This window comes from Triticum dicoccoides, chromosome 5A (genome assembly GCF_002162155.2).
Source record: "Triticum dicoccoides isolate Atlit2015 ecotype Zavitan chromosome 5A, WEW_v2.0, whole genome shotgun sequence".
Taxonomy (NCBI): Eukaryota; Viridiplantae; Streptophyta; class Magnoliopsida; order Poales; family Poaceae; genus Triticum; species Triticum dicoccoides.
In genome coordinates, this window is record NC_041388.1 from 85579081 (window position 1) to 85605498 (window position 26418).

The window sequence follows — 26418 nt, forward strand, 5'->3', positions numbered from 1 at the left end:
GATCAGCTTCAGTTAGCAGCAGTAGCGAAGGAATCGCTCGATCGGGTTCAGTTAACAGCCATCGATCGATCGCTCGGGTTCAGTAACGCGTAGCCTGCAGTGCAATCGCTCGGGTTCAGTTAGAGCCCAACGCCTTGCTCGGGTTCAGTTAAAGCCAACGCCTCGCACACACGCGCGTACGTGTACGAGAGAAATGTGCATCGCTCGGCCCCCGACCTCCCACCGTAACCGGGAACTCCCCGAAATTTTCCTCGCCCTCGCTTCTACCATAGTTTTTCCCATCATGGACGGCCCAAAGAATTTCATGCAGCTGCGTCTCTGGCCCGCCCAGGACGAAAAGCCCATTTTCTGTCATGATTTTTTGTCATAGAAGTAGGAGCCCACCACATCTATGATGATACCGGGTTTTGTCACAATTATCGTCATAGAAGTGTCATATGTATTACAGAAGAAAAAAATTCGTTCGGCCCGAATGTCACGGATGTGTCTTTTTTTGTAGTGTAATCCGGCTCTGGAGGTGGCGGAGGGAGCGGCGGCGACTGTCAGTGTCAAAACTAGCAGATCTCGGGTAGGGGGTCCCAAGTTGTGTATCTGAGGATCGATGGTAACAAGGGACACAAGGGACACAATGTTTTACCCAGGTTCAGGCCCTCTTAAAGGAGGTAAAACCCTACATCATGCTCGATTATATTCGATGTGTATAGGGGTTACAAGAGTTGATCTACCTCGAGATTGTAATGGCTAAACCCTAGCTATCTAGCCTATGATTATTCTGATAGCCTCTACAGACTAAACCCTCCGATTTATATACACAACGGAGGGGCCTAGGGTTGTACAGAGTCGGTTTGCAGAGGAAGGAAATAACATATCCGGACACCAAACTTGCCGTCCACGCATATACGAGTCCTACCCAAACACGGGGGATAGTCTTCTGCTTTATCTTCACGGCCCATCAGTCCGGCCCATATCAAATAGTCTGGACACCCGAGGACCCCCTAATCCAGGACTGCCTCAGTGACAAGAAGAGTGCCATCAAGTGAAGGTCGACGATGAAGGCGGTGATGGCATCGCGATCCAGGGGGCGACTAAGCAGCCGCCAAAGCTGCAAGTAACCTGAAAAGAGCGTCGGTAGCACGTCGAAGCGAAATGCGCTGGATCACAAGTCTGTTGTGAACTGTCCATAGGGTCCAGGCAAGGACCCAATCTCCAACCACCTAATGTGGCGAGCGCGCTGAGGGGAGGCCTGAAGTTTGGACAATAGGTCGGGGAAATTGGAGCGACACCAATTACCACCAATCGCGTCCCGAAAGCAGCTCCAAAAGAATTGGGTAGATACGCAAGTGAATAAGATGTGATTCGAGTCCTCGATCATTCCACATAGGGGGCAGAGTCTGTTACCCAGGCCATTCCGCTTGTGGACCTCCAAAATCCCAGGGCTCAACCCTGGACGGGTGGTGGAAACTACTAAGCTGGAGTACGGTAGGGGAAGACGAAATTTCTGAGCGGAGGGGGTCCGACCGTGAATGCATTGCCACATGAAGATCCTAATCTTCAAAGGTAGGCGAATGGACCACGCGACAGTGAGGGCCAAAGGAGCGGTGGAGGGCGCAATGGCCTGGTAGAGGGACTTAGTGGAGAAGACGCCTGAAGGCTCAAAACGCCAAGAGTTGTGGTCAGTATCAAGGTCCACATCCGGCTCGTGGAGAGAAATGCAGTCGAGCAGCTCATGCCAAGCCACAAGGTTCGGTGGCCCGAATGGCCGCCGGAAGGCAAGGCGCCCTAAGTCAATAAGGGCGTCCTCGACAGAGATCCTAGGATCAACCTCGAAGGAGAATAAATCCGGGAAGCGGGCGATGAAGGGGATGTCCCCAGCCCACCAGTCAAACCAAAACAAAGTATTTGAACCGGAGCCCACCGAGATGGATGTCCCGATTCGGAGAACTGGGAGTAGCTAGACAACGGACTGCTAGAATTGGGATCCATCGGAACACTGACAGAAGGCCAGGGGTTGTCCATGCAAGTACTGTTCCGGATGATGTCAAGCCAGATACCTCCTTGCCCTTGTGCGATGCTCCAAAGCCAACAAGTCAGAAGGGCGATGTTTAGGGCTGGACCAAAAGCTCGTAGCTCACGAGCTTAATGAGCGCTCGATAGTTCGACTCGTTAAGCTCATAGCTCGCTTCTTAATGAACAGAGCCAATCATTCATTTCATCTCGTTAAGCTTAACGAGCTTAATGAATGAGCTAATGAGTTTCACGAGTAGCTTGTTAAGCTCATTAGCAACAACACAACACATATTTTCATCTTACGTGACAAACTTTTTGTAGCACCTCAACCCACCTATTCAATCTAATTGATATATGAGACAACAAACTAGTGCATTTCTTTCTGTAGTCATGCATTTGGAGCACATGATCCCGAGCCTGCCCTGGTCACGAGGCTTGCAGATGTCAGGCTAGCTGACCATGTGGTACTTACACTGGTGCGCGTCAGTCCTAAACAAACGGTTTTTAACCCCTTTCCGCGAGGGCATTCGGAACCGTCGCCAAGTGAGTGTGGGAGATAGGGGGGTCCTTCCCACACGACCCAGAAACCGTTGGGGATATGCCCTCCTGGCACACACGTTCGGCAAAATGAGGTCGTGTGTGACCGACGAGCACTCAAATACAGAAATACGTACAATAGTGCTAAAAAATACAGTTATACAGGCAAAATCATTTCCGGTCGTAAGTACATCCCACACAGTCAGTCACCAATAAACGTTTTTGTTCATATATACATCCCACATAGTCACTACAAGGAAAACGTTTGCGCAAGGTGGCGTAACACAAACAGTTTTGAAGAGAATGTCGTGTGTGATTGTTCATTGATCCAACACAGTTTATTCCTAGAAACTGTGTGTGTTGCCTGAGGTCATCGCCCATGGTGGCTTCTCATTAACCGTTTGCAATAGGAAAACCCAATTAGCAAGCGAATTGGCCAATTAGCGGGCTAATTGCCCTATTATTAATAATCCATTTACTAATATAATTGACATTCATATTAAGCACATAATATATTCCATTTCCATATTACGGAAGCAGGATTTCATAATTGAAATACATCATAGTACAACATGATATAGCTTCAGCACTCAGCTACCCCATTACACAACTGCGCCAGCACCAAGTTTCACATGAAACATCTAGAACCTTTCGAAATTAGCATCATAGACGGTACATAGAAAGATGCATCTCATCTAGAAAACTGCTGAAGCGGAAGGCGAATATTGAGCCTTCATTCATGTTGAAGGTCTTTGCAGCTTTAGGCCAGTGCCCGTAGATGATTGACCGACCATCCTTTGACCTCTTCAGGAACACTTCAATATTGAACCGTGGGTGTTGTATGAAAACTTTCCTCGCCTCCTGACCACAGAGGTGGTTTGAGAGGTAATCATCAGTGAAGCCTGAAAACAAGGATGTGCATAAATATCTTCTCTATATTGGAAATGGGGCAAAGGAATACAAAAAGGCAAGGTATAATAGTTAGTACCATCTTTTAAACCTCGGTGCTTCCCATTGTTTCCCTGCAACACATATAAGGTAGTTAGTCATCAGGTTAAGTAAGGGTTCGCATGGTATCAGTAAAATATGTTGATGATAAATAAGCACATTGCAGATTCATCGGATTAATTCAAGCCACATGGAAAACCCATTTATCCAAACCAAGCATGATTAAGAACTAGGAAATACAGCACTTGTATATGTTTCTCATGTATTAAGTGCAGCCAAATTCGATTTATTCCTCACATGGTATACAATAACGGAATGCAGCCACAGCAATTGAACATCGCATTACAGAATTGAACCAAGTAGTTAACTAAACACCACAACAAATGAACCAAACGTTAACTGAGCACCACATTGCACAACATAATATACTCCTAATAGAAGATCAGGCAGTTAACCAAACAAAGCATGCTTAACAACTTGGAAATATAGTAATTGTATTTGTTTCTCATGTATTTAATACAGCCAAATTCGATTTATTCCTCACATGGTATACAATAACAGAATGCAGCCACAACAATTGAACATCGCATTGCAGAATTGAACCAAGCAGTTAACTAAACACCACAACAAGTGAACCAAGCAGTTAACTAAACACCAATTGGACAATATAACATACTCCTAATAGAAGATCAGACAGTTAACCAAACCAAGCATGCTTAACAACTTGGAAATATTGCACCCTAAAGAATTGAACATCACATTTGCGGAATTGAACCAAGCAGTTCATTGAACACCACATTGCACGACATATAGAACATATACACTATAGCATAAGATTGCATGGTAAAATTAGATAGCACAATTCACTAGAATTTTTTAAGGAAAGGCAGTAGCTAGCAAACTGAACATGGGTCCTTATAGTGAGCTAATTAGACAAGCTACTCCTCATTGTCGGAGATATCGATGACGATTGGCTCCTTGGACATGGAAGAGGGCGAGGCCTCCGCATCGTGGGTGCCCTTGTTGTAGTGGTGAGTTTCCTAAGCCGCTCCGGGCACCAACCTGCTGGCTCTCAAGATGAGGTAAGCACGTGCATGCTGAGAAAACACCTCGTAGTCTTCGTCAAAGGCACCGATGGTGGCCTCGAGAAAACACCATGAACTATCGTTTAAAGCAGCCAACTGCATCGCGGCATTGGCGCGCGAGGCATCAACGGTGGCCTCGACGATGAGGTGCTCCTCCAAGATCTGGGGGTCGGCACAAATGGCAGCCATCGCGACCTCATCCGCGCGTGCGGCCGCGATTTGCTTCTCCGCTGCCAAATGCTCCTTGAGATCCTGGCTATACTGCGTGCACCATGGCTTAGGCCGACGCTTATTTGGTGGAGGGGTCGGTGATTTGGGTGGAAGGTGTCGCGCTCACGCCGGCGGTCGGGGCATGTGGGATGTGGAAGGAGGAGGAGGATGGGGGTCGGGTGTGGATTACCTGCCTGGATAGGCGAGGCCGAGCAGCATGAAGAAGGGTTGCCGGCGAGGAGGCGGCGGCGTTGCAAGCAAGGAGTGAAGGTTTCAACTTGGAAAGGAAGGCAGAAAGAGGGGGAATGTGGCTTTTGGTAAGGGGGAGGGGCGGGGTGGTAGATATTTCTGCGGAAGCCAAAAATTTGGAATGGCTTCAGACAAAAAACGGGTGCGCAAAGTGTCATCAGACACAGTCCCTTATTCAGACACGGTCCAATGATATTTTGTGTTGCATCTCACACGGTTGGTTATAATAAATTGTGTGGGATCTAGTTGATTTTTGGTCTTGATTTGAATTACATAATGGGGTCACAATGGCCATGGACGGTGTTTGAATTGCTAGACCTTTTATCTGCAGTGATCATAAAAGAATTGGAATTATTCAGGGTTCGTTTGGATATTTTTATGTATTAAGTGAGTTTTTAATGCATTTATGTGCATAATTCAAATTTGAACTACATGCACATGCTCCAGTGCATATAAATTCGTTGAAAAATCAAATCTTTGTCCTTGGGTGCATGCTTAGGTCCCATACAAGAAATGGGAATGAATTTCAAACACCATGGCACCATTGATTGCCGGCAAAACATTGAGATGCTTGGTTTTTAAATTCTAGTAAATCCAAAACTCGTCTAAAATTCATGAAACTTGGCATGCTATCATGGAGCGGCATCAACATGCCGTGGTACAATTTTTTTCCATTTGGGGCAGGTTTGGGTATATGCTTCTCACAAACCGGAGCTTCTCACAACAAGCATGATGGTTTTCGGTAGGGAACGTCCCACCTTTGGGGACAAAACGATATTCATTGCCTCTTATTGCTTTCAAAAAAAATCTCGTGTCAACATAGAACAACAGGAGTATTGTGTGATTTCTTGTGATTTTTCGAGGTTCGTTTGGACATTTTTATGCATTAACTGAGTTTTCAATGCATTTTATGTGCATAATTCAAATTTGAACTACATGCACATGCTCCAGTGCATATAAATTGGTTGAAAAATCAAATCTGTGTCCTTGGGTGCATGCTTAGGTCCCATGCAAGAAATGGGAATGAATTTCAAACACCGGGGCACCGTTGATTGTCGGCAAAACATTGAGATGCCTGATTTTTAAATTCTAGTAAATCCAAAACTCATCTGAAATTCATGGAACTTGGCATGCTATCGTGGAGCGGCATCAACATGTCATGGTATAAATTTTGTCCCATTTAGGGCAGGTTTGGGTATATGCTTCTCACAAACCGGAGCTTCTCACAACAAGCATGATGGTTTTCGGTAGGGAACGTCCCACCTTTGGGGACGAAACGATATCCATTGCCTCTTATTGCTTTCAAAAAATATCGTGTCAACATAGAACAACAGGAGTGTTGTGTGAATTTTTGTGATTTTTTGGGGTTCGTTTGGACATTTTTATGCATTAACTGAGTTTTCAATGCATTTTATGTGCATAATTCAAATGTGAACTACATGCACATGCTCCAGTGCATATAAATTGGTTGAAAAATCAAATATGTGTCCTTGGGTGCATGCTTAGGTCCCATGCAAGAAATGAGAATGAATTTCAAACACCGGGGCACCGTTGATTGCCGGCAAAACATTGAGATGCCTGGTTTTTAAATTCTACTTAATCCAAAACTCGTCCGGTGCACAGGTTCACCGGGAAGCGTGCAAGATGTTCAATGCAGGATTTGTGCATCTCTTCAACACAAATGGTTCAGTGAAGCAGTAAAACAGTAGAAAATAAACCAAAAAATATACGTGCTACCACACGCCCCGTGTGTCGTGTGAGCAGGCGTCAGTTGACAGGACGCATGCAAGCAGTACGCCACGCAGGCATACCGGTAGGCGTGCATGCAGGTGTGTGTATTGACGGGGAGGCGTGCGAGTAGCTGTGTGAAATGATGGTAGGAATGGCAGACTCCGCCGCGCAAGCTCACCGGGAGGCGAAACAACTTTTGACCGCAGCCTGCCTCGCTCCCACTGGTCCATATTAATTGCGCGCCCAGGTCGCCGGCCATAATAGGCGGCCGCACCCCCGGTCCACAGTGGTCACCGACGTCTGGACTCCGGAGTGTATGACGATGCTGCCGAAGCGCACCATCGGAGCGAGTGGCGACGCCAGGGCTGGTGAAGCACCCGCACAACGCGTCAAGCTGGCCACAGAGGTTTTCGTCACCGCCGACGAGGTCCCGCGCGGGCAGCAGCACGACCTTGAATTCATCGGCGGCGTCGTGCCCCCAGCCGGAGCCGGAGCTCAATAGCAACTCCGGCAACAACTGCGACTCGAACGGAAAACCGGTCAGTCACCTACGTGTATGTTTGTGCCTTTTTTCTTCCTGATCTTGAGAATTGATTTCAAATGTCCTACATGGTATGCCATTTTTTCTTTCAGATTGGTATGTACACAGATGAGGCTCTGTCTAGCGCCACCGCCGGATGTAGATCTTGGACCCGACTGTGCGGCCAGAAGCGTCCCCCTGGACCTGAGGAACCAGTAGAATCTCCAGCGGACCGCATCAGTGATCTCCCAGACGACATCCTTGGGGGGATCATCTCCCTTCTCCCCACCAAGGATGGCTACCGCACACAAGTCCTCGCATCTCGGTGGCGCACTCTGTGGCGCACCGCGCCTCTTAATCTCGACGGTCGTCAGCTATCTGTCAATGATGATTCTGAACTCCCTGGAGCCATCATCTCCTCCCACGGGAGCTCCGTTCAACGCATTTGCATCCTGGCATGCTACCTGCTGGACATACCTTGCACGGTGGCCGCCTGGCTGACATCCCGTCAATTCGATAAACTCCGGCAGCTTGAGTTCTACCATTACTACAGTGATAGGTTACCACCAATAGATGCATCTGTGCCCTCACCACCCATGCCCATCTCATGGTTTTCCTCCTCTCTCTACACCGCCACCTTGACCCAGTGCCATCTAGCAGACAATCTGGTACAAATGCTTCGACTGCCACTCTTGAAAAAACTTGCGCTTATGTTGGTTCATCTGTCAGAGGCCTCACTACACAGCATCATCCACTCCAGCTGCCCTGCACTGGAGCGTTTGGTGCTTGTTTTTCGAGCAGGAATTGATATCCCTTGTCTCAAAATAAAGTCACCTCACCTTGTAAGCATCGGAATTAGTTCTGAAGGACAGGAGCTCATCATCGAAGATGCCCCTTCACTTCAAAGGTTGGTCCTTGATTGTTGTTATAAACCTAAGCAAATAAATGTGGTCTCTGCGCCTAAACTGGAGACCTTGGGTGCAATTCGTGATCCGTTTAAATGGTTCGAGATGGTGTTTGCCTCCACACCTACTGAGGTATTGTATATTATTCACATACACTTTTGTAATTTGCATTTTTCATTTGTGCACATAAGTTAAGTATCATCTTGGAGTACACTTTCCATGCTAATATTATGTTCTATGCTCAATGAAGTGCTTGTCCATCCTATCAGTGGTGGTGGATTCTGTCAAGACCTTATATATCAGTATGTGGTGTTTTGATCTCAACATCATTATTGCCTTGCTACAATGCTTTCCATGTTTGGAGAATTTGTATATAAAGGTGATGATTTCACGCACATTGAAATCCCATATATAATGTACTATAATTAATCCTTCAGCTATCACTCTTTCAACATAATCTTTTTTAGACATTAACTGTTTTCAATCTTCATCTCTATTTAGGCAACAGCACATGGAGAAAAAGGTATAACTAATCGATGGTTGATGAAGCACGGGGATTTTCTCACATCTCATGACATTCGTTTGAAGACAGTAACGCTGGAACGATATTCATCCAACAGTGCAAACACTAGCTTTGTCAGATTCTTCATGTTGAATGTGAGGGCACTATTGTCCGTGAGGATTAAGTTTTTCAACAAGAAATTACTCATGGCTGCAAGTGTTGAAGAGCATAAAAGAAGTTTCAGGTGGACCTAAGGGCTTTTGATCGTGTTCGGCTTCTATTTACAACAGCTTGTGGTCATCATGGAGCAGTAGAATTATTGTATTGGGATCTTGATTTTATGGATCAGACTGATCCATTTGATTGTAACTGTCGAAAACTTTGGTTGAGTTAGATGTCATTGTCCTATTCAATCTGGTTTATGTGTAAACCTGATGAACAATTAATCCTTATGCTTTTGTACCTTTTGTAAGCTAGAGTTAGACATTGTTGCCCTTTTCAACTAGGGTTTGACCCACATTTTCTTTCATACTGGGCCAATGGCTTGCCATTTCTTTAATTAAGACATAAATATTATAAGCATTCACAACATAGGGAAAGAGCCTCACTCTCGCGGGATCCTTGAGATCTTTGTTCATTACAGAACCACAAGTTCTTAGCGCCCACCAGCACCCACAAACTTATTTTCAGCTAGCACACCAAATGGGCTGTAATTCTTAATAAGAAAAGCTGCATGGTAGTGACAAATTTGGATTTGTCATTTGGGACCCACGAGGAAAAGCCTATCCAGGGCGGTGCCAACTCGACAGTAAACATTGAGAAATCTGGTTTTAAAATTACTGTAAATCCAAAACTCGCCTCAAAATTATGAAATTTGGCATGGTGTTATGACATAGCACCATCATGTTGTGGTAAAAAATTAGTCCAATTTGGGACAAGTTTTGGTACAAACTTCTTACAAACCGGAGTTTCTCTCAAAAAGGCTCATGGTTCCGAGAGGGACCTTGTCCCCTATGTGTGTGAAACGACATACGCTGTCTCTTCCTACCTTGATTTATTTTACAGAGGCAGCATGCAACTATAGTAGGGTCGTCCTAAAAATATGAAATTATTCACAGTTTGTTTTGCCTTTTAATACATTATTTGAGTTTCCTAGGCATTTTGGAACGTACTTTGGTATGTGCAAAGGACATGTGTGTACTAGCTACATATGTAATTGGATGTTCAATCTGTTTATGGAATCAAGTCCTTATAAGTTATAAGTACATATGTTGTTGTTCTGTGTGCAATGACATCGCACACTGAGCATACTGGGGAACCCATCGGTGATGATCTCATCAATCGCTGACAATTGTATACCACCAAGCGTTTGCCCACAACACACATGACTTATTAGCAGCAATCGTCTGTGTTATTATCAGTCTTCGCACACATTTATGATTACAAACCTCTTTGCCGCGTATAACACACATCTTGTTATATTGAACTGTTTCGGTTTTCTTAGCTCAAAGCATACAGTTTATCTGATTGAACCGCATGTCGTATATTGCACACACCTTGATCTGGCTGACCGTTTCTTTGGTGTTGCCTAATCACAAACAGTTCATCCGAGTGAACCGTATGTTGTATATCGCACACACCTTCATCTGGTTGCCCGTTTCTTTTGTTCCTCATCATCGCAAATAGTTAATTGAACTGAACCATATGCCCCACATCGCACACGCAACCAAAATCTGAACTGTGTTTGATGCATCCTCCATCACAAACATTTTGCACCTTTTTGACGGGTTTTTTACACCGCCGTTTGCGATTATTACATCGCACACAGTTTCATCGAAGGGGCTCTGATCATAGTGTCACGTTAGCAGCATCCTGCAGTAGTGTTATGTTTATTGTTGTCACCCGTCCAGAAGAATCTAGCATGCACCTTAGTGATCTCATGGTGCACGGTCTCATGGAGACTGTAGAAACTCATGAGGAACAGAAGCAGGCTGGACAGAGAGGAGTTGATGAGAATCGTCTGAGACACCTTAGAGAGTCACCTATCCTGCCAAGGCTCAATACGAAGCTAGAGCTTGGCCACCGTCGGCCGCAGCTCAGCCAGTGAGACCCGGGAGTCACTAATGGGAAAATGGGTTATTTTTTGCCTAATCAGAGGCTTAGGAGATGTTTAACAGTGTCATAGGAAAATGGATTAACAGTGTCATATGAAAATGGCCGTCCCAATTCTTTTTAATTGAGATCCAAATTTTCAGTTTTAATGTTTAACGGTGTCATAGGAAAATGGATTATTGTTTGCCTAATCAGAGGCTTAGTAGATACGTATATATAGGAGGGGTTTCGCTGAGAGGGGACTCCGGACTACTCTAGCAAACGTGGCTCGAACAGAACTAGGGAACGATGGGTGTCCTCATCTGAGGAACGTTTCCAGTTATCCGAGTCCAACAAAAATCATTGAATACAACTAATTTCATAGTAATGCACGGGTATTGTGTATACTTCGTAGTTTAAAGAGTGGCTCATATACAACATGCACGAGTAAATTGATTACTTCATGGAGATAGAAATACAACTTTTTTCATAGAGCGGCTCGTAAAAAAAGAAATTGCATCAAGCGACTATTGGATGATACAAGTGTGTGCAGAGAAGATATGAGTGGTCCTGGCTCTATCATCACAGGGTATTTTGCTAAACTTTTTTACCTCGCAAGTGCATGCACCAAATATGAATGTTCTGGATCATGTGAACGGTATAGTTACTGTGAAGATGAATGAAATCTTGATGGCCCCTTATACGTCTAGGGAAGTAAGGAAGGCTCTTTTCTCCATTGGGATTTCAAGGCACCCGGGCCGGATGGGCTTCATGCCATATTTTATAAGAGGTTCTGGCCAATGCTCGGAGGTGATCTGGTTATGGAGGTCCTGCAAGCGGTCAATAGTCGAGTAATACCCCAAGGGTGGAATAATACCACAACTTTCATGATCCCTAAGGTACAGACACCAGAAAAGGTGACACAATTTAGACCTATTAGTTTTTTTAATGTGGTGTAGAAGGTTATATCAAAAATGATAGCGGCTAGGCCACAAGTTATCCTTCCAAAGATAATCAGTCCTACACAAAGTGCTTTTATTCTAGGGAAACTGATTACGGACAACATCCTTATTGTGTATGAAAGTCCGCACACCATTAAACAGAAGAAGGTAGGGAAGGAAGGATGGTGTGCCATGAAGATGGATATGTAAGGCCTATGATAGGGTTGAGTGGGTTTTTCTGGAAGCAATGCTTTCGAAACTAGGATTTCATGTTGATTGGGTAAATCTGATTATGACATGTGTGGCGTGAGTGGAATATAAAGTGAGATTTAATTCTTTTGAAACAGAGACTATCATACCATCTTGAGGTCTTTGACAAGGGGACCCTTTATCCCCGTACCTTTTCCTACTATATACGAAAGGACTTACGGCCTCTTATTTCATGCTGAATTAACTGGAGAGCTGGAGGGAGTAAAGGTTTGTCGTGACGCACCTGCAGTTGTAAATCTTTTATTTGTTGATGACTCTCTGATTTTAATGAAGGCAAATGAGACGAATGTTGCATGCTTGAAATCCATACTTGATACATATTACGCAGCGTCGGGACAGCTTGTTAGTGTGGATAAATCAAGTATTCTTTTCATTCCCAGTACAGAAGTTAATATGAAGGCAACTATTTGTACTACTCTTAATAGAATGACGGAAGCTTTGAATGATAAGTATCTGGGCTGTCAGCAACTCTAGGCCTTGATAAAAGTGACAGCTTTCAATATTTGATTGATCGGCTCATTCAAAGATTGATGGGATGGAAGGAGAAGTGGTTATCATCAGGAGGTAAAAGATATTTTATTAGAATTAGTTGCTTAAGCTATAGCAACTTATGCGATGTCGATCTTCAAAATTCCTTAAAAATTGCAAAGGAATCACATATGTGATGTCAAGTTTTTGGTGGGGTGATGATGCAACACAAAAGAAGATGCACTGGTTCGCATGGTGGAATATGTCCATTTCAAGAAAGCAAGGAGGCATCGGTTTCAGAGATAACCACTATTTCAACCTCGCATTGTTAGCTAAACAGGCATGGCAATTGATTGACAACCTTGGCTTACCCACTATTTCAACCTTGCATTGTTAGCTAGACAGGCATGGCAATTGATTGACAATCGTGGCTCATTATGTGTTGTAATTCTTAAGGCCAAATATTTTCCTGAGGGAGATTTGATGAGTGCTATTTTGAAGAGGAAAGCATCATACACATGGCAAAGTATTATGGCAGTGGTGGATACGTTACAAAGAGGCTATGTTTTGAGAATCAGTGATGGTGAGAGCGTTAACATAAGGAATGACCCCAGGATTCCCCAATCACCCTCCAAAATTTTCAAACTATTCATGGAAATAATCTCTTCTCGTGTGTATGTGACCTCATAGATCATGTATCAGGAGATTGGGATGGACAGTTGGTGAGACAAAGGTTTTGGCCAGTTGATGCTCGTAGAATTTTGGCTATACCCGTCCTTTACATGATATGACAGAATTCGTGGCATGGAACCCCTCGAGAACCGGGATCTTTACGATACGTTCGGCCTATCATGAGGAGTGGGAGTTTATGTTTGGTGATAAACTTCATACAAATGTAGGATCATCCACCAACACAGATATATGGGATTCAGTGTGGAAACTTTCATGTTCGACCAAGATTAAGATTTTTATAAAGAGAGCACTACATAGTGCCATTCCTTGTCAGGCAATATTAGCAACGAAGCATATGAAGGTAAAGGTGCACTACCCAGCATGCAATTTTGGTCCTAATTTGAAGCACTTGTTTTTTGAAAGTCATAAGGCGGCGGTAGTATGGAACTTGTTAGGAATCCATCATATTATAAAAAAAGTGTGTCGAGCCGATCTTACCGAAGAAAATATACTGGAGAATTTTCTATGTCTTCCAGATCATGATGCGCATGTTCTTGGCCTCCCAAACTTACGAGAAACTATGCCTACTCATGATGATCTTTATGGTATGAAAGAAGGAAGCTTGCTCATGGTGAATAGACACAAAGTGTTCCCCAATTAATCTAGCAATAAGAGGGATGGCAGCAAACTTTGTTATCGGATGCAGTCCAAAAGCAAAAATACATAAGGTTGCTTGGACTAAACCTAGGACGGGTTACATGAAAAATGTTGATGCCGGATTCTGTCATGATCAGCTAGAAGGAATGGTCGATACTATTACCAGCAATCACAATGGCAAGTTTATGGCAGCTGCAAATGAGAAGATAGAGTTTTTTGTTTTGATGTGTTCATCACCGAGGCGACAGTAGTCAGGTTTGGTCTAAACTTGGCAAGGATTGTTGGATGTAGCAAATTAGAGCTGGTGTCTCCTCTGGAATACGCCTAGATGGCGTATAATTGCATTGATAGGGGAGAAAGTTAGAAATTACAGGAGATCACCACAGAGACGTGCACAAGAATGGCGACGATGTGGTGACGAGAGGAGTAGAAGACGGAGGGTTACTCAACCCCCAAAAGACACGATCAGGTTACAGCTAGCCCTGAGTTCATTCCTCTAGCTCCAGCCATGGCCCAAGAGCGAGCTTCATCCTTGATTGCGACAATTAGCAATGACAGGGAGGGCGCAATATTGTCGAAGATGACAGCGTTCCGGTGCCGCCAGAGGGACCATGCGACGAGTGAGGCCATGGTGGCGAGTCCATGCCGCTTCGGCATCGGGGTGTCTAGGAGAGCAGTAGGAAGCCAGTCGAAGAAGCCAACCGAGTCATCTGGGATGGCCATAGTTGGAGAGCGCCAGGAGAGAATAGCGTGTCATGTTGCTCGCGCGAAGACACAACCCACCAGGATGTGGTGCATGGTCTCGGGCTCTTGAGAGCAAAGCACGCAGGCCAGCTCGTCGGGTAAGCCGCGCCACGCGAGGCGATCAGCGGACCAGCAGCGGTTGAGAGAGGCTAGCCAGATGAAGAACTGCACCGAGGTCGGAGCACTAGTTTGCTAGGCGAGGTGCCAGGTGGCCGAGGAGGTGGAGCCATGGAAGAGGGAGATGTAGCAAGAGGAGGCCGAGTAGCACCCATTTTTCGTCCAGCGCCAGCGAATCGAGTCCGGGCGAGGGAGCAGCTCGACATGCTGGAGACGGATCCATAGGCTTACGTATTCCATGGTGGCCGCAAGACCCAGAGCTCCCCGGATGTCGTCAATCCAGCGGCGATCAGCAAGCGCATCCGCCACCATGCGGGAATTGCGAGCTCGGCGGGGTACGAGGGTCGTGACATGAGGGGCAACATCTAGGATAGATTTGCCATCCAGCCATGGGTTGATCCAAAAGCGACGGGAAGTGTCGTCTCCAATGGTCCAGATCATGGAAGCTCGAAAGAACTGGAGCACCTCGGGGTCATGAGGTAGCTTGAGGTGAGCCCAGGGCCGAGAGGGGTCTGTAGCTTGCAGCCAGAGCCAGCGGGCGCGGAGCGAGATTCCAGTGCGACGAAATTCACGGATACCTAAGCCACCCAAGTCCAGGGGGCGGCAAACCCACGCCCAGCTGACCAAGCATGATCCAGCGCGCGCATCGGTGCGTCCATGCCACAGGAAATCATGAAGGATGCAATTCGCCTTCTTGAGGATGGGAGGGGAGATTGCCACGGCCAGGAGCAGGTGGACCGGCATGGCACTCAAGACCTAGCGGACCAGGGCGAGGCACTCGCCGCGGTTGAGAAGAGCGGCCTTCCAGATGGCCAGTTTGCGCATAAGCTTCTCAATGATCGGCATGAGCTGGGATGTGTCTGACAATGTTGATGTAGTTTTGACTCCGCAAGAAGGAAGATCGGTTCGGTAGCTGGTGTCTTTTTTTATGATTGCTTTTATATGACTCGGGATTTTAATCATGTTAGTTTCGCTCACTATAATAAGGGATAGCAATCAGGTTGCTCATGATCTAGCTAAGTTAGTTAGATTTTCATGTGTCTCGATGAGTAAATGACCCCCTTCATTTCATAATGTAGTGCATATAGATTTTTGTGAAAGTCGGACTTTGCCAACTTTGATCAAGTGTATAGAGAAAATTGTCTACACCTACAATACCAAACATGTGCATTCTGAAAATATAACTCACGATATATTCAATGATGTGCATTTGGTATTCTAGATGTACCTATTTTTTTTATAAATATGGTCAAAGTTTATAATGTTTGATTTTTATAAAGATCTATAGACACTATATTATGAAAGGAGGAAGTAATATGTCTCTCACTGATGAATAAAGGAGGATGCTCGGATAGGACGCAACTATAGCTGGCCAAACAGGCTGTGCTAACTGGGTCGGCCCAGTAGCATGCGGGAACGTCATGGCCCAAGCACGGCACGGCCTGAGCTAAACAGGCTAGGCCCAGCACGCCATGGGCCATGCCTGGGCCTGGAGGCTGGGCACACGGGCCAGCACGGCACGGATCGTTTAATTTTTTTTCAGAACTTTTTTATATATATGACCTAAATTACAGTCCAATAGGCCTAAAATACAGCCCAACAGTTTAAAAATCAGATGAGCTAGCGTGCTAAACATACCACGGACCGGCCCGTTTAATAATCAGGTTATGCCTGGGCCAGAGAGCCACGTCTGTGGACCGGCATGATACGGCCCGACTATTAAACGTGCCACGGCGGGGCCGTGCCTATTAAACGTGCCACGGCGAGCCGGACCGTGCCGGGCCGGACCGTTTGGCCAGGTCTGGACGCAAGGGCTCCGGAAGATCCATCCACCTGCTACGTGTCGTAGCAAGAACCACGTGTTTGCAAGGGTCGGAGCTTTCAGGCCGTGCCAATGCCGACGCCACCCATGGACTCAAACATGGAGGAAAGGGCAAGCGGCGGTCTTCTCCTGCTACTCCTCATCGCCGGTGCTGTCGCCGTCTTTGTTCGGCTGAGGCGACGGTGGGGGCATGGGAGGAGCAGAGCGCCGAGCCCTCCGTCTCTCCCGCTGCTCGGCCACCTCCACCTGCTCAAAAAGCCGCTGCACCGCTGCCTGGCCGCGCTCGCCGGCTCGGCGCCGCTCCTGTCGCTCCGGCTGGGCGCGCGCCGGGCGCTGGTCGTGTCAACACACGCCGCGGCCGAGGAGTGCTTTACGGCGCACGACGCCGCGCTGGCAGGGAGGCCGCAGTTGCTCGTCGCGGAGCACCTTGGATACGGCCGCACCACCATCTCGTGGGCCTCCGACGGTGCCCACTGGCGCGGCCTGCGCCGGTTCCTCGCCGTCGAGCTCTTCTCGACCTCCCGCCTCGCCGCGCTTGCCGCCGACCGCCGCGCCGAGGTCGCGTCCCTCGTCCAGAACCTGCTCCACGACACCAGCGCAAGCGCCAGTGGTGGGCCTATTACCCTCCGGAACAGGCTGTTCGAGCTGGTGCTCAACGTGATGCTGCACGCGCTCACCACGCGCCGGCACGCCGGCGACTTGCGCAGATTCCAGGAGATTGTGGAGGAGACATTCGTGGTGAGCGGCACGCCGAGCATCGGGGACTTCTTCCCGGCGCTGCGGTGGGTCGACCGTCTCCGCGGCGTCGAGGCGGCGCTTGCAAGCCTGCAGACAAGGCGTGACGCGTTCGTTGCTGGCCTCGTCAATGACCGCCGGGAAATGCGTAACGCCGGTGGCGGAGACGTGGCGAAGAAGGGCGTAATCGACGTGCTCTTGGAGCATCAAGAAGCCGATCCTGGGTATTACACTGACACTGTCGTCAAAGGCATCATCTTGGTGAGTAGCATATTTTGCAAATTGCATCCGTGCCACCACCACCATGTGTGCCATTTTGGTGATCTGTGATAAGATGGTTGCCATGTCCATGCTGACATTCAGGTAATGCTCACCGCCGGCACCGACACATCGGCGCTGACCACCGAGTGGGCAATGGCGCTGCTGCTGAAGCACCCAAAGGAGATGCGGAAGGCGAGGGCCGAGATAGATGCCAACGTCGGCATGAGCCGACTGGTTGAGGAGTCGGACATCACCAACCTACCCTACCTGCAATGCGTTGTCAAGGAGACACTTCGACTCTGCCCTGTCGGCCCGGTCATCCCAGCACATGAGGCCATGGAGGACTGCACCGTGGGTGGCTTCCATGTGCAGCGTGGCACGATGATCCTCGTGAACGCATGGACGGTCCACCGGGACGCCAATGTCTGGGATGCACCAGAGGTGTTCAGGCCAGAGAGGTTCTTGGGCAGAGACGCGGTCACCATGCCAATGCTGCCGTTCGGGCTTGGCAGGAGGCGATGCCCCGGTGAGGGGCTGGCCATGCGCGTTGTAAGCTTGACACTCGCAGCACTCCTGCAGTGCTTTGAGTGGGATGTTGGTGAAGGCGATACCATCGACATGGCTGAAGGTGGTGGACTGACAATGCCAATGGCGACGCCATTGGCGGCTGTCTGCCGGCCTCGGGAGTTTGTCAAGAGTATGCTCTCTGCTTCCATTTGATGGACTTGAAGACAGGTTTCTGGAGAAATAGAAGAAACTGGATTAAACTTGTTTAGCAATGGTGCCAACTTCCAATGAATCTTGAGAAGAATACTTGCAGCAAGATTTCATTCGATGATGCTGAACATCAGCGGCGAAGCTTGATGAAGATTGTTAAGGGAGCTAATCTGAGTTTAGGGGGCTAAAAAGATAAGTTATGCATGAAATTTAAGAAAATTTTATATTCAAGCCTAATAATTAGAGGTGCACTTAAAAGTTTTGCTAGAGGGGGGCGGGGGGGGATGGCCCCCATGAAGCTCCGCCGCTGCTGAACATTACAATATCAGACGAGTGTAAAACAAATTTCAGTGAATGGGTGTTGGGCAATAAGCCAAAGACTGTTTAATAGAACAGCAATAATTTTGTTGTTGGATATACCAGTCTATACTCTGCATTTCTCTGTGCATTGAAGGTTAGAAACCAATCAAAGATTTCCCAGGCAATTATGCAGGGCAGCAACTACGCAGTGTCTATAATGAAAGGCCAGCAGAATCAACAACAAAATTTTCCAACAATGGTAATCTCACTATAACATCATGCAAAATGAGAAATGCTTGATTGGACAGTGAGACGTCCGGGACTAACAGCAGAAAAATCTTCTGGTTCAGAGATTAAGAAATCCTTCTTGGTGGTTCATTTTCTGACTCAGATATTAATCTATCTGTTTAAGATATTAATCTGGCAGTGCTGGTTAACATTAGCTTTCTAGTTATGAGAATGCTGCGATGGCTAACACTGCCCTTCGGTATCAGCAGGTCTTTCTGATTAGTATCATTCTTCCGGGGTTTCCTTGATTCTTCCATTGCTATACTTGTTAAATCATATTGAAGATCAAAGAAGAAAGAAAGTACCGATGATACTCCTCTCATGCATCAATTTTAGGTCGTCTTTTCTCATTACTAACAGCTTCTTGATGACCTCCCCCCTTGTGCAACTTCACTCCACCGGTGTTCTTCTGAAGTTCAGTGAGCATCAAGTTATCATCAAATTACCTTGTCAACAGCTGCTCTTGAAAAGACCAACAAATGACTAGTAGTCATAAAACTAATTCAACACGCATAATGGGAAGTGCATCAATGAACCCACTTTGAAAAACACATTTCTAAATGCTAAAAAAAAAACTGAAAAAGGTTGCACGGTTACGTCTTCATGTTTTATGTGCATGCATAAAGTTTCACGGAAAAAAACTTTTTTGTGGCCTATGAAAAAAGACAAAAAATTTGTGTCATAAAATGCTTTTTAGAAGCACTGAAATTTGTCTTTTTTAAGGAGACAAAACGAAAAGACATTTTTTCACAAAACTTTGTGCCGCGCACACACATTTGCGAACATGTATGCGTGAAATTTTCTTTTGAATTTTTTGACATTTTAAAAACATGTTTAAAATGCATTTTTCAAAAAGTGGGTGCACATGCCTATGGATTCAGGGCGTGCCGACATGCGGTATGTTCATGCATGTTCATAGTATGTAGTCATAAAACATTTTCTCTTGAAGTTATGCAGCCCAATACGAAACGAATGCTACTTTTAGAACCTTCTGAGATAGTGATAGGTGTTGGTTAACATTGGCTTTCTGATTATGAGTGTTTGGTTTAAGAGATAAATCTGGCAGTGCTGGTTAACATTAACTTTCTGGTTATAAGAATGTTCTGATGACTAACACTACCCTTGCGTATCAGCAGGTCTTTCTGATTAGTATCATTCTTCCGGGTACTTCCTTGATTCTTCCATTGCTATACTTGTTAAAGCACATTGAAGATCGAAGAAGAAAGAAAGTACCGATGATACTCCTCTCATCTCATGCATCAATTTTATGTCGTCTTTTTTCATCACTAACAGCTTCTTGATGATCTCCTCCCTTCCGCAACTTCACTCCCTCCACCGGTGTTCTTCTGAAGTTCAGTGAGCATCAAGTTAATCACCAAATTACCTTGTCAACAGTTAGTACTTTCTAAAACAACACATAACTACTAGTCAGAAAACTACTTCAACACGCATGATGCAGTATGCATTTTCTCTGAAGTTATGCAACCCAATACGAAACGAATGCTACTACTTTTAGAACCTTTTTTCTTTGACGTCTGAAGTATCCTCTACCGGTCCCCGTCCTTGCGATTAGTTGCCCAATCAATCCACCAGCTTATCCCCATCAGAAACTCCAGAGTCCTCAGAGATCTGCATGTGCAAAGCATCATCATTCCACCTCGCGACACCAGACCGGACAACAAGACTTCTCGGTTGCCTTTAACAAATACAGCTAACTGCTGAAAGTTACTGTCCAACGTTTTTATATGGCTCCTCGACAGAAAGACTTCTCGGTTGCCTTTATCAAATGTAACAACTGGTACAGAAAAAAAATACTGACCAACCTTGCGATTGCGAGGGACGTTGTCAGTGTCATGCCATAAAGATACGGGCCATGCCGGAGAGATACCGGCTAATGTGGACGCGGGATCGAGTTAGCATCAACGTAGCATTGTCGTGGAGGCAGGCCTGATAAATTCCATTTTGTTTCTGGCACTCATGCCAACCACTCTGTACTTTGGGTATTTGGCAGCGCCAGACTTGCACGTCGCCACCTGATCCTGATGTTGCCCTTTTCTCGCCTTCTTTCTTTCTTTCCCCTGCCTTCTAGACCTGTATGAGGTATCATTCAGGATGCCCTAGCCCCTAGGTGCCTGTTGCGGCCAAAAATGATCAAAAGTAGGAACCCTTTTTTCCATGGCTGCATGCATCTCTACCATCATCATCAACATCAGTGCGATGTATGATGGGTCATCAATCCAGTAGATGAAATGGCAGACCACAGTGATCAACCATCCCAGGGAAGTGCAAGAAAAAGTGATTTATTTGTCTCTTACCGCTACGAGATACGAGTGGACGGCTCCGGCTTATCTTGAAGGCGTTGATGTGGAAGAAGATTGACTCAGTCGTAGGTGTTAAATTTACATCTTGATGTTTTTGGCCTCGTTGCCTTGCATCTCAACTGTAAAAGAGATGGTCGTGTGCATCACAATGATGCAGCAGCCGAGGATCTTAACCTCCTTTTCAAAAGAAAGAAAAAAGATGCATGTGGGAAAAGCTTATGCTAATTTACCACATGTGCGTGTGCATGGGCTGGTTTCCAATATCTATGTCTAATCAGTTTGGGGTGCTTGGGCAGCCTTCCCTGTGAAGAAAGGAATATGTGAATAAATAGGATTTCTCACCATCACATTCAGATTGTGTACTATTGGATACCTGGAATGAGATCAGCAGAGCACTTGCAACAGCTGCGAACAAGCGATGTGTTCCCTGTTGAGGCCAGAGAAAAAGCAGTGATCAGGAACCACCCCTGGTAGTGATGACCAAATAGAACACAGGAGAAGAGTGGACAAACAACAAAGGAACAAGATACCAAACGGGTCCCTGATAAATTGCGCTTTGAAAATGCACATAGATCTGCATATCTGGGCGAGGGCGACGCATGTTGGTACTGCCCCCTGCAGATATGGTTAACTATGTGGAAGGGAGCCTAGGTGCCTCTCCTTTTCTATCCTCATCAAGTTGACCCAGTATCAAATGTAAGCTCTATCCATTCCATCCCAATGAAAAGCATCCCAATGCTAACATCATCACCACCACAACCACACTTGCGCAAACACAGGGAAAGCAGCAAGATGGCAAGAACTCAGCTTCCATCCCCACACAAAAGACTACCTAAAAAGTACAGGCGGGCCTCTTCCGGTGCACTTGTGACAGCAACAGTCTCCCACTAAAGCAAACAAATGTGATGATGCCCAACAAGTTAACAGCATATGGCCACAACTATTTCCACAGCATATATACAAGTCAATTATTGGCTCTGGAGGGGATGACACGATGCATAAAACAATACTATTGGCCTCACCGTTCTGACTCAAAGTTGTTGCGTTACTTCTCGCTTTTCAGATCAGATTGTTATAATATTGTTGACAGAGATGCAAAAAGGATGTACTCCCTCCGTTCCTAAATATAAGTCTTTGTAGAGATTTCACTATGAACCACATACAGATGTATATAGATGCATTTCAAGTTTAGATTCATTCATTTTGCTCCGTATGTAGTCCATCTAGTGGAATCTCTACAAAGACTTATATTTAGGAACGGAGGGAGTATGTTTTTACCAGCACCATCTTTGAGTGATAGATAGTCTTCAGAATAGTGATGAAATCAGCTGTTGGCGTCTATTGATATTGCTTGTTGTGAGTTCTGACCTAACCATCATGCTTTCAGTGCAAGCAGTTAGTTTGCCAAAAAAAAGTAGCTGTAGTACAGATAGGGGGTGAATGAAAAGATTGTACACAACTATTGCAACAGTATCTGTCAAACAGTGTTCAGGAGCCAATAATATAGGATTGCTTCTTGTGGCCTAACCTAAATACCTAACCACCGTTCTAGAGCCCCAAACTGTGGGCTTTCCTGATTCGACTCAACCACAATCCTAACAAGATTCATGACTTTGTTATTAATGTGAGATCGCTTTCAACACCCCACCTGCCAAATAGTCAAATGGGCACCTGTGCTGTGCCAGGCATGCTTGCAAATGGAGGAAAGCTTGTCATGGAAACCTCATGCCCTGTACTGTGATTCTTGTTGTCTCTTTTGGAAAAGGAGTAAGAGTACACACAGCAGCAGGCATATATGGTGTGAAACTAGATATCAAGTCACCAAGGCAAGTGCAGGAAAAGATGACGGAAGCATGCATTCCCTTGCCTTGCCTTGCCTTGGGATATGTAGCACCACTATGATATATGAATGGGCCAGCCAGGTAGGAAAGAAAGAAAGAAGAGATAACCAAATAAAGATAGAGATCCACTAACTCCAGACGAAGTTCTCTTTACCTCCTGATTCCTCAATTATTAGCCAGAAAAAAATACCATGCACCTCCCAACCTCGTCCCCCTTTATAAGGCAAACTGCAAACTGGAAGAGATGCACCACCCACCCATGAGCCGCAAGCAGGCCTGGAGGGAGAAGCAGGAGACAGTTTCATGATAGGATATGGAGCAAGCAGACGAAGCATCGTCGGTGAACAAGGGGAGCCCAGAGCGGCTTACCATCGACCAGGACGACGGCGCGTCGTGGCTGAGCCTCACGGTCGGCGCAAACGAGTCGCTGGAGACGGTGGCAAACTGCTCCGAGCCTGAGCCTGATCCTGAGCCCAAGCCTTCTGCTGCCCCACACAAGGTTTTCTCATGCAACTTCTGCATGAGGAAATTCTTCAGCTCACAGGCGCTGGGCGGCCACCAGAACGCCCACAAGAGGGAGCGCAGCGCCGCCAAGCGCTCCTACCATGCACAGAGGATGGTGATGGGGCTGCCTCTCGAGGCGCACGCCGCCTTTGTGCAGTCCCTGAGAGTTAGCCAGAGCTCGGTGATTCAGAAGTCGAGCCAGCCAACACAAATCAGGACAGCACCAAGGTTTCATGAAGATGGGATGACCTGGGCAACAATTCCCTGCGAGGAGGTGCTCAACTCAACATGGCCAGGAAGCTTCAGAGCGAGGACCCAACCTTCAGAGCAACAACCATCAGAACAAAGTAAGATAGACTTGAATCTCAGGCTTTGATAGGTTGATGTATCAACTTTGAACAGTACAAAAGTCCTCATCAAGTTTGTCCTTCTGAATAAATTGGCATGAAGTGATCAGTTAAGCTCAGCTCACCATCAGAATCAAAGATGGTACTGAACTATGAAGATGATGTTGTTCCTTTTGAATTCGTGGCGACGCTGCTGCAATATTTATGTAGCCAGATAGTTATTAATATGATCATATGTAGTCTAGTTGACATCGGTGTGAAGGAACCCAGGGATTTTTTGTACTTACTAGAAGCAGCATATATAATGTCTCTGTCAGTCATCCTCATATTAAAAGTTCTGCAAGTTCTTGTTTTCATTAACCTAGCATACCGTGGAGTATAATAGTTGGACAGAGATAATATCAACTCTCATGCAGATCAAAATAAATACCTTAAAAAATCACAGGAAAATGAGCAGATTAACACATAGCTATGTGAAACTCTGATTTTTTTTTAAATGCAAATTAAGCAGAGATACCTGAAGCCGCAGAGTCTGGTACAGAACAGTAAGATCATCTAACTTCAGCTATATTTTATACAAATAAATCAATCAGATATGGCATCTAAATTACTCCTTCCATGAAAATACAGAGCATATTTTGCCTTGCACATAGACCAAGGAAACATTGAAAAGGACTAAGCTGCCCCTAATTATCCCTGAAGTATTGTTCAGTGTATGCATGTAGGGAACACCAAGTAAAGCTAGCATATTCTTTAGGGAAAGAGATGGATAATCACACTTTCTTTTGCACCAGAATTTGAAATGCACCTTGTATTTCCAAACAGAAGTAGTCTGGAGTACAGTATTGCATACAAATTATTATTGTTTTGAGGAAAGTGTTGCACACATTATTGGTAGTCACTGTTCATAAGAATGGTATTAGCAAGAATAGACATGTGACCATTTATAACAAGGAAAAGAGGCAATAGCAGTGGAGATACAACAATTTGACACACCAATTCATTATAGTCCATCAAGTTGAAAAATGCAATGGACTAGTGCGCAAACTTTGCTTGCACATTCATTAGTAAGAATACACATGTAATCATTTAGGAAGTTTCGTCTGCATCAGTTGCCATCAGAAAAGAATTAAGGCCCCCCCCCCCCCACCCACCCACCACCACCACACACACAGACAAAAAGAATTAAGGTGGCTCACAAGAACTCCACTGGGGATATTGGTAGTCCAGAACTCCAGATCCAGATGCATATGGTAAATGGAAAGCATGTTCAGCGTGACGGTGTCTTATACAGCACTACTTCAGTAGTCAATTGAAAATTACAATAGGCATATAACTTTGCACTGCAGAGTAAAGAAAACCAAGAAACATACATCTGCGATCATCTGGTCTGCATATTGCTCAGTAAATGTGTTTTGAATCTCTAATTGCTGTTTAGTGTGCCATCAAATTTATAACGAGTCATTCAGAAGTGAACGCCTTATAGGCAGCAAATGGGTTGATCATTCATTGCAAATGACTCAGGCCTCTAGGATTTTGATTCAATAAAGAATGTTACACTAACAAGCTATCGAGGTGATAGTTAAATAGCGAAAAACAAGCATCATGCCAAGTATGATTATTCATGCAAGCTATGTTATTTAGGCCTATCTCTAATACAACCCCTAGGTAGAAAGGTAGGTCATACTCCCTCCGTTCCAAAATAGATGACTCAACTTTGTACTAACTTTAGTACAAAATTGAGTCATCTATTTTGGAACGGAGGGAGTAGGTACTGTAAGCACACTCACAGGTGACAGATCAAAAGAAAAAGAATCAGCAAAGGCAATGGATCAACATATATCAAACATTACCTGTGAGTTCCTGTTTTCGTTAACCTAGCATACCATGGAGTATAATAGTTGGACAGAGATAATATCAACTCTTATGCAGATCAAAATAAATACCTTAAAAAATCACTCGAAAATGAGCAAATTAACACATAGCTATGTGAAGCTTTGATTAAAAAATGCAAATTAAGCAGAGATACAGATACCTGAAGCCACGAAGTCCGGTACAAAACAGTAAGATCATCTAACTTGAGCTATATTTTATGCAAATCTATCAAGCAAATATGGCATCTAAATTACTCCTTCCGTGAAAATACAGAGCATATTTCACCTTGCACTTACACCAAGGAAACATTGAAAAGGACTAAGCTACCCTAATTATCCCTGAAGTATTGCTCATTGTATGCATGTAGGGAACACCAAGTAAAGCTACTCTTTAGCATATTCTTTAGGGAAAGAGATGGAACAGCACACCTTCTTTTGCATCAGAATTTGAAATACACCTTTCGTTTCCAAACATAAATAGTCTGGAATACAGTATTGCATACAAAATTATTATTATTATTTTGAGGAAAGTATTGCACACAATATTAGTAGTCACTGTTCATAAGAATGGCATTAGCAAGAATAGACACATGTAATCATTTATAACAAAGTGAAGAGGCAATTGCAGTGGAGATACAACAATTTGACACATCGATTCATTATAGCCCATCAAGTTGAAAAGTGCAATGGACTAGTGCACGAACTTTACTTGCACATTCATTAGCAAGAATAAATATGTAACCATTTAGGAGGT

The 26418-nt window shown here is 45.3% G+C and overlaps 2 protein-coding genes and 1 long non-coding RNA gene across 3 annotated transcripts; 2 read left to right on the top strand and 1 right to left on the bottom strand.

Annotated features, from left to right (window-relative positions):
• Positions 1-16424: 16424 nt before the first annotated feature.
• LOC119299531 (cytochrome P450 81Q32-like) lies at positions 16425-18604 on the top strand. The gene is made up of 2 exons (XM_037576735.1): positions 16425-17472; positions 17575-18604. Exons 1-2 carry the CDS (start codon positions 16549-16551, stop codon positions 18190-18192), a joined length of 1542 nt encoding a protein of 513 aa, XP_037432632.1. The 5' UTR covers positions 16425-16548; the 3' UTR covers positions 18193-18604.
• A 3-nt stretch (positions 18605-18607) lies between these two features.
• Positions 18608-21080, bottom strand: LOC119299533. Its single transcript, XR_005146216.1, has 4 exons — positions 20601-21080; positions 20297-20406; positions 20011-20123; positions 18608-19186 (listed from the first exon to the last, which is right to left on the bottom strand). It is a non-coding gene; the product is annotated as an uncharacterized LOC119299533 (long non-coding RNA).
• Positions 21081-23086: 2006 nt separating this feature from the next.
• On the top strand, positions 23087-24146 carry LOC119299532 (zinc finger protein 7-like). The gene has a single exon (XM_037576737.1). It carries the CDS (start codon positions 23253-23255, stop codon positions 23817-23819), a length of 567 nt encoding a protein of 188 aa, XP_037432634.1. The 5' UTR covers positions 23087-23252; the 3' UTR covers positions 23820-24146.
• The last annotated feature ends 2272 nt before the right edge of the window (positions 24147-26418 follow it).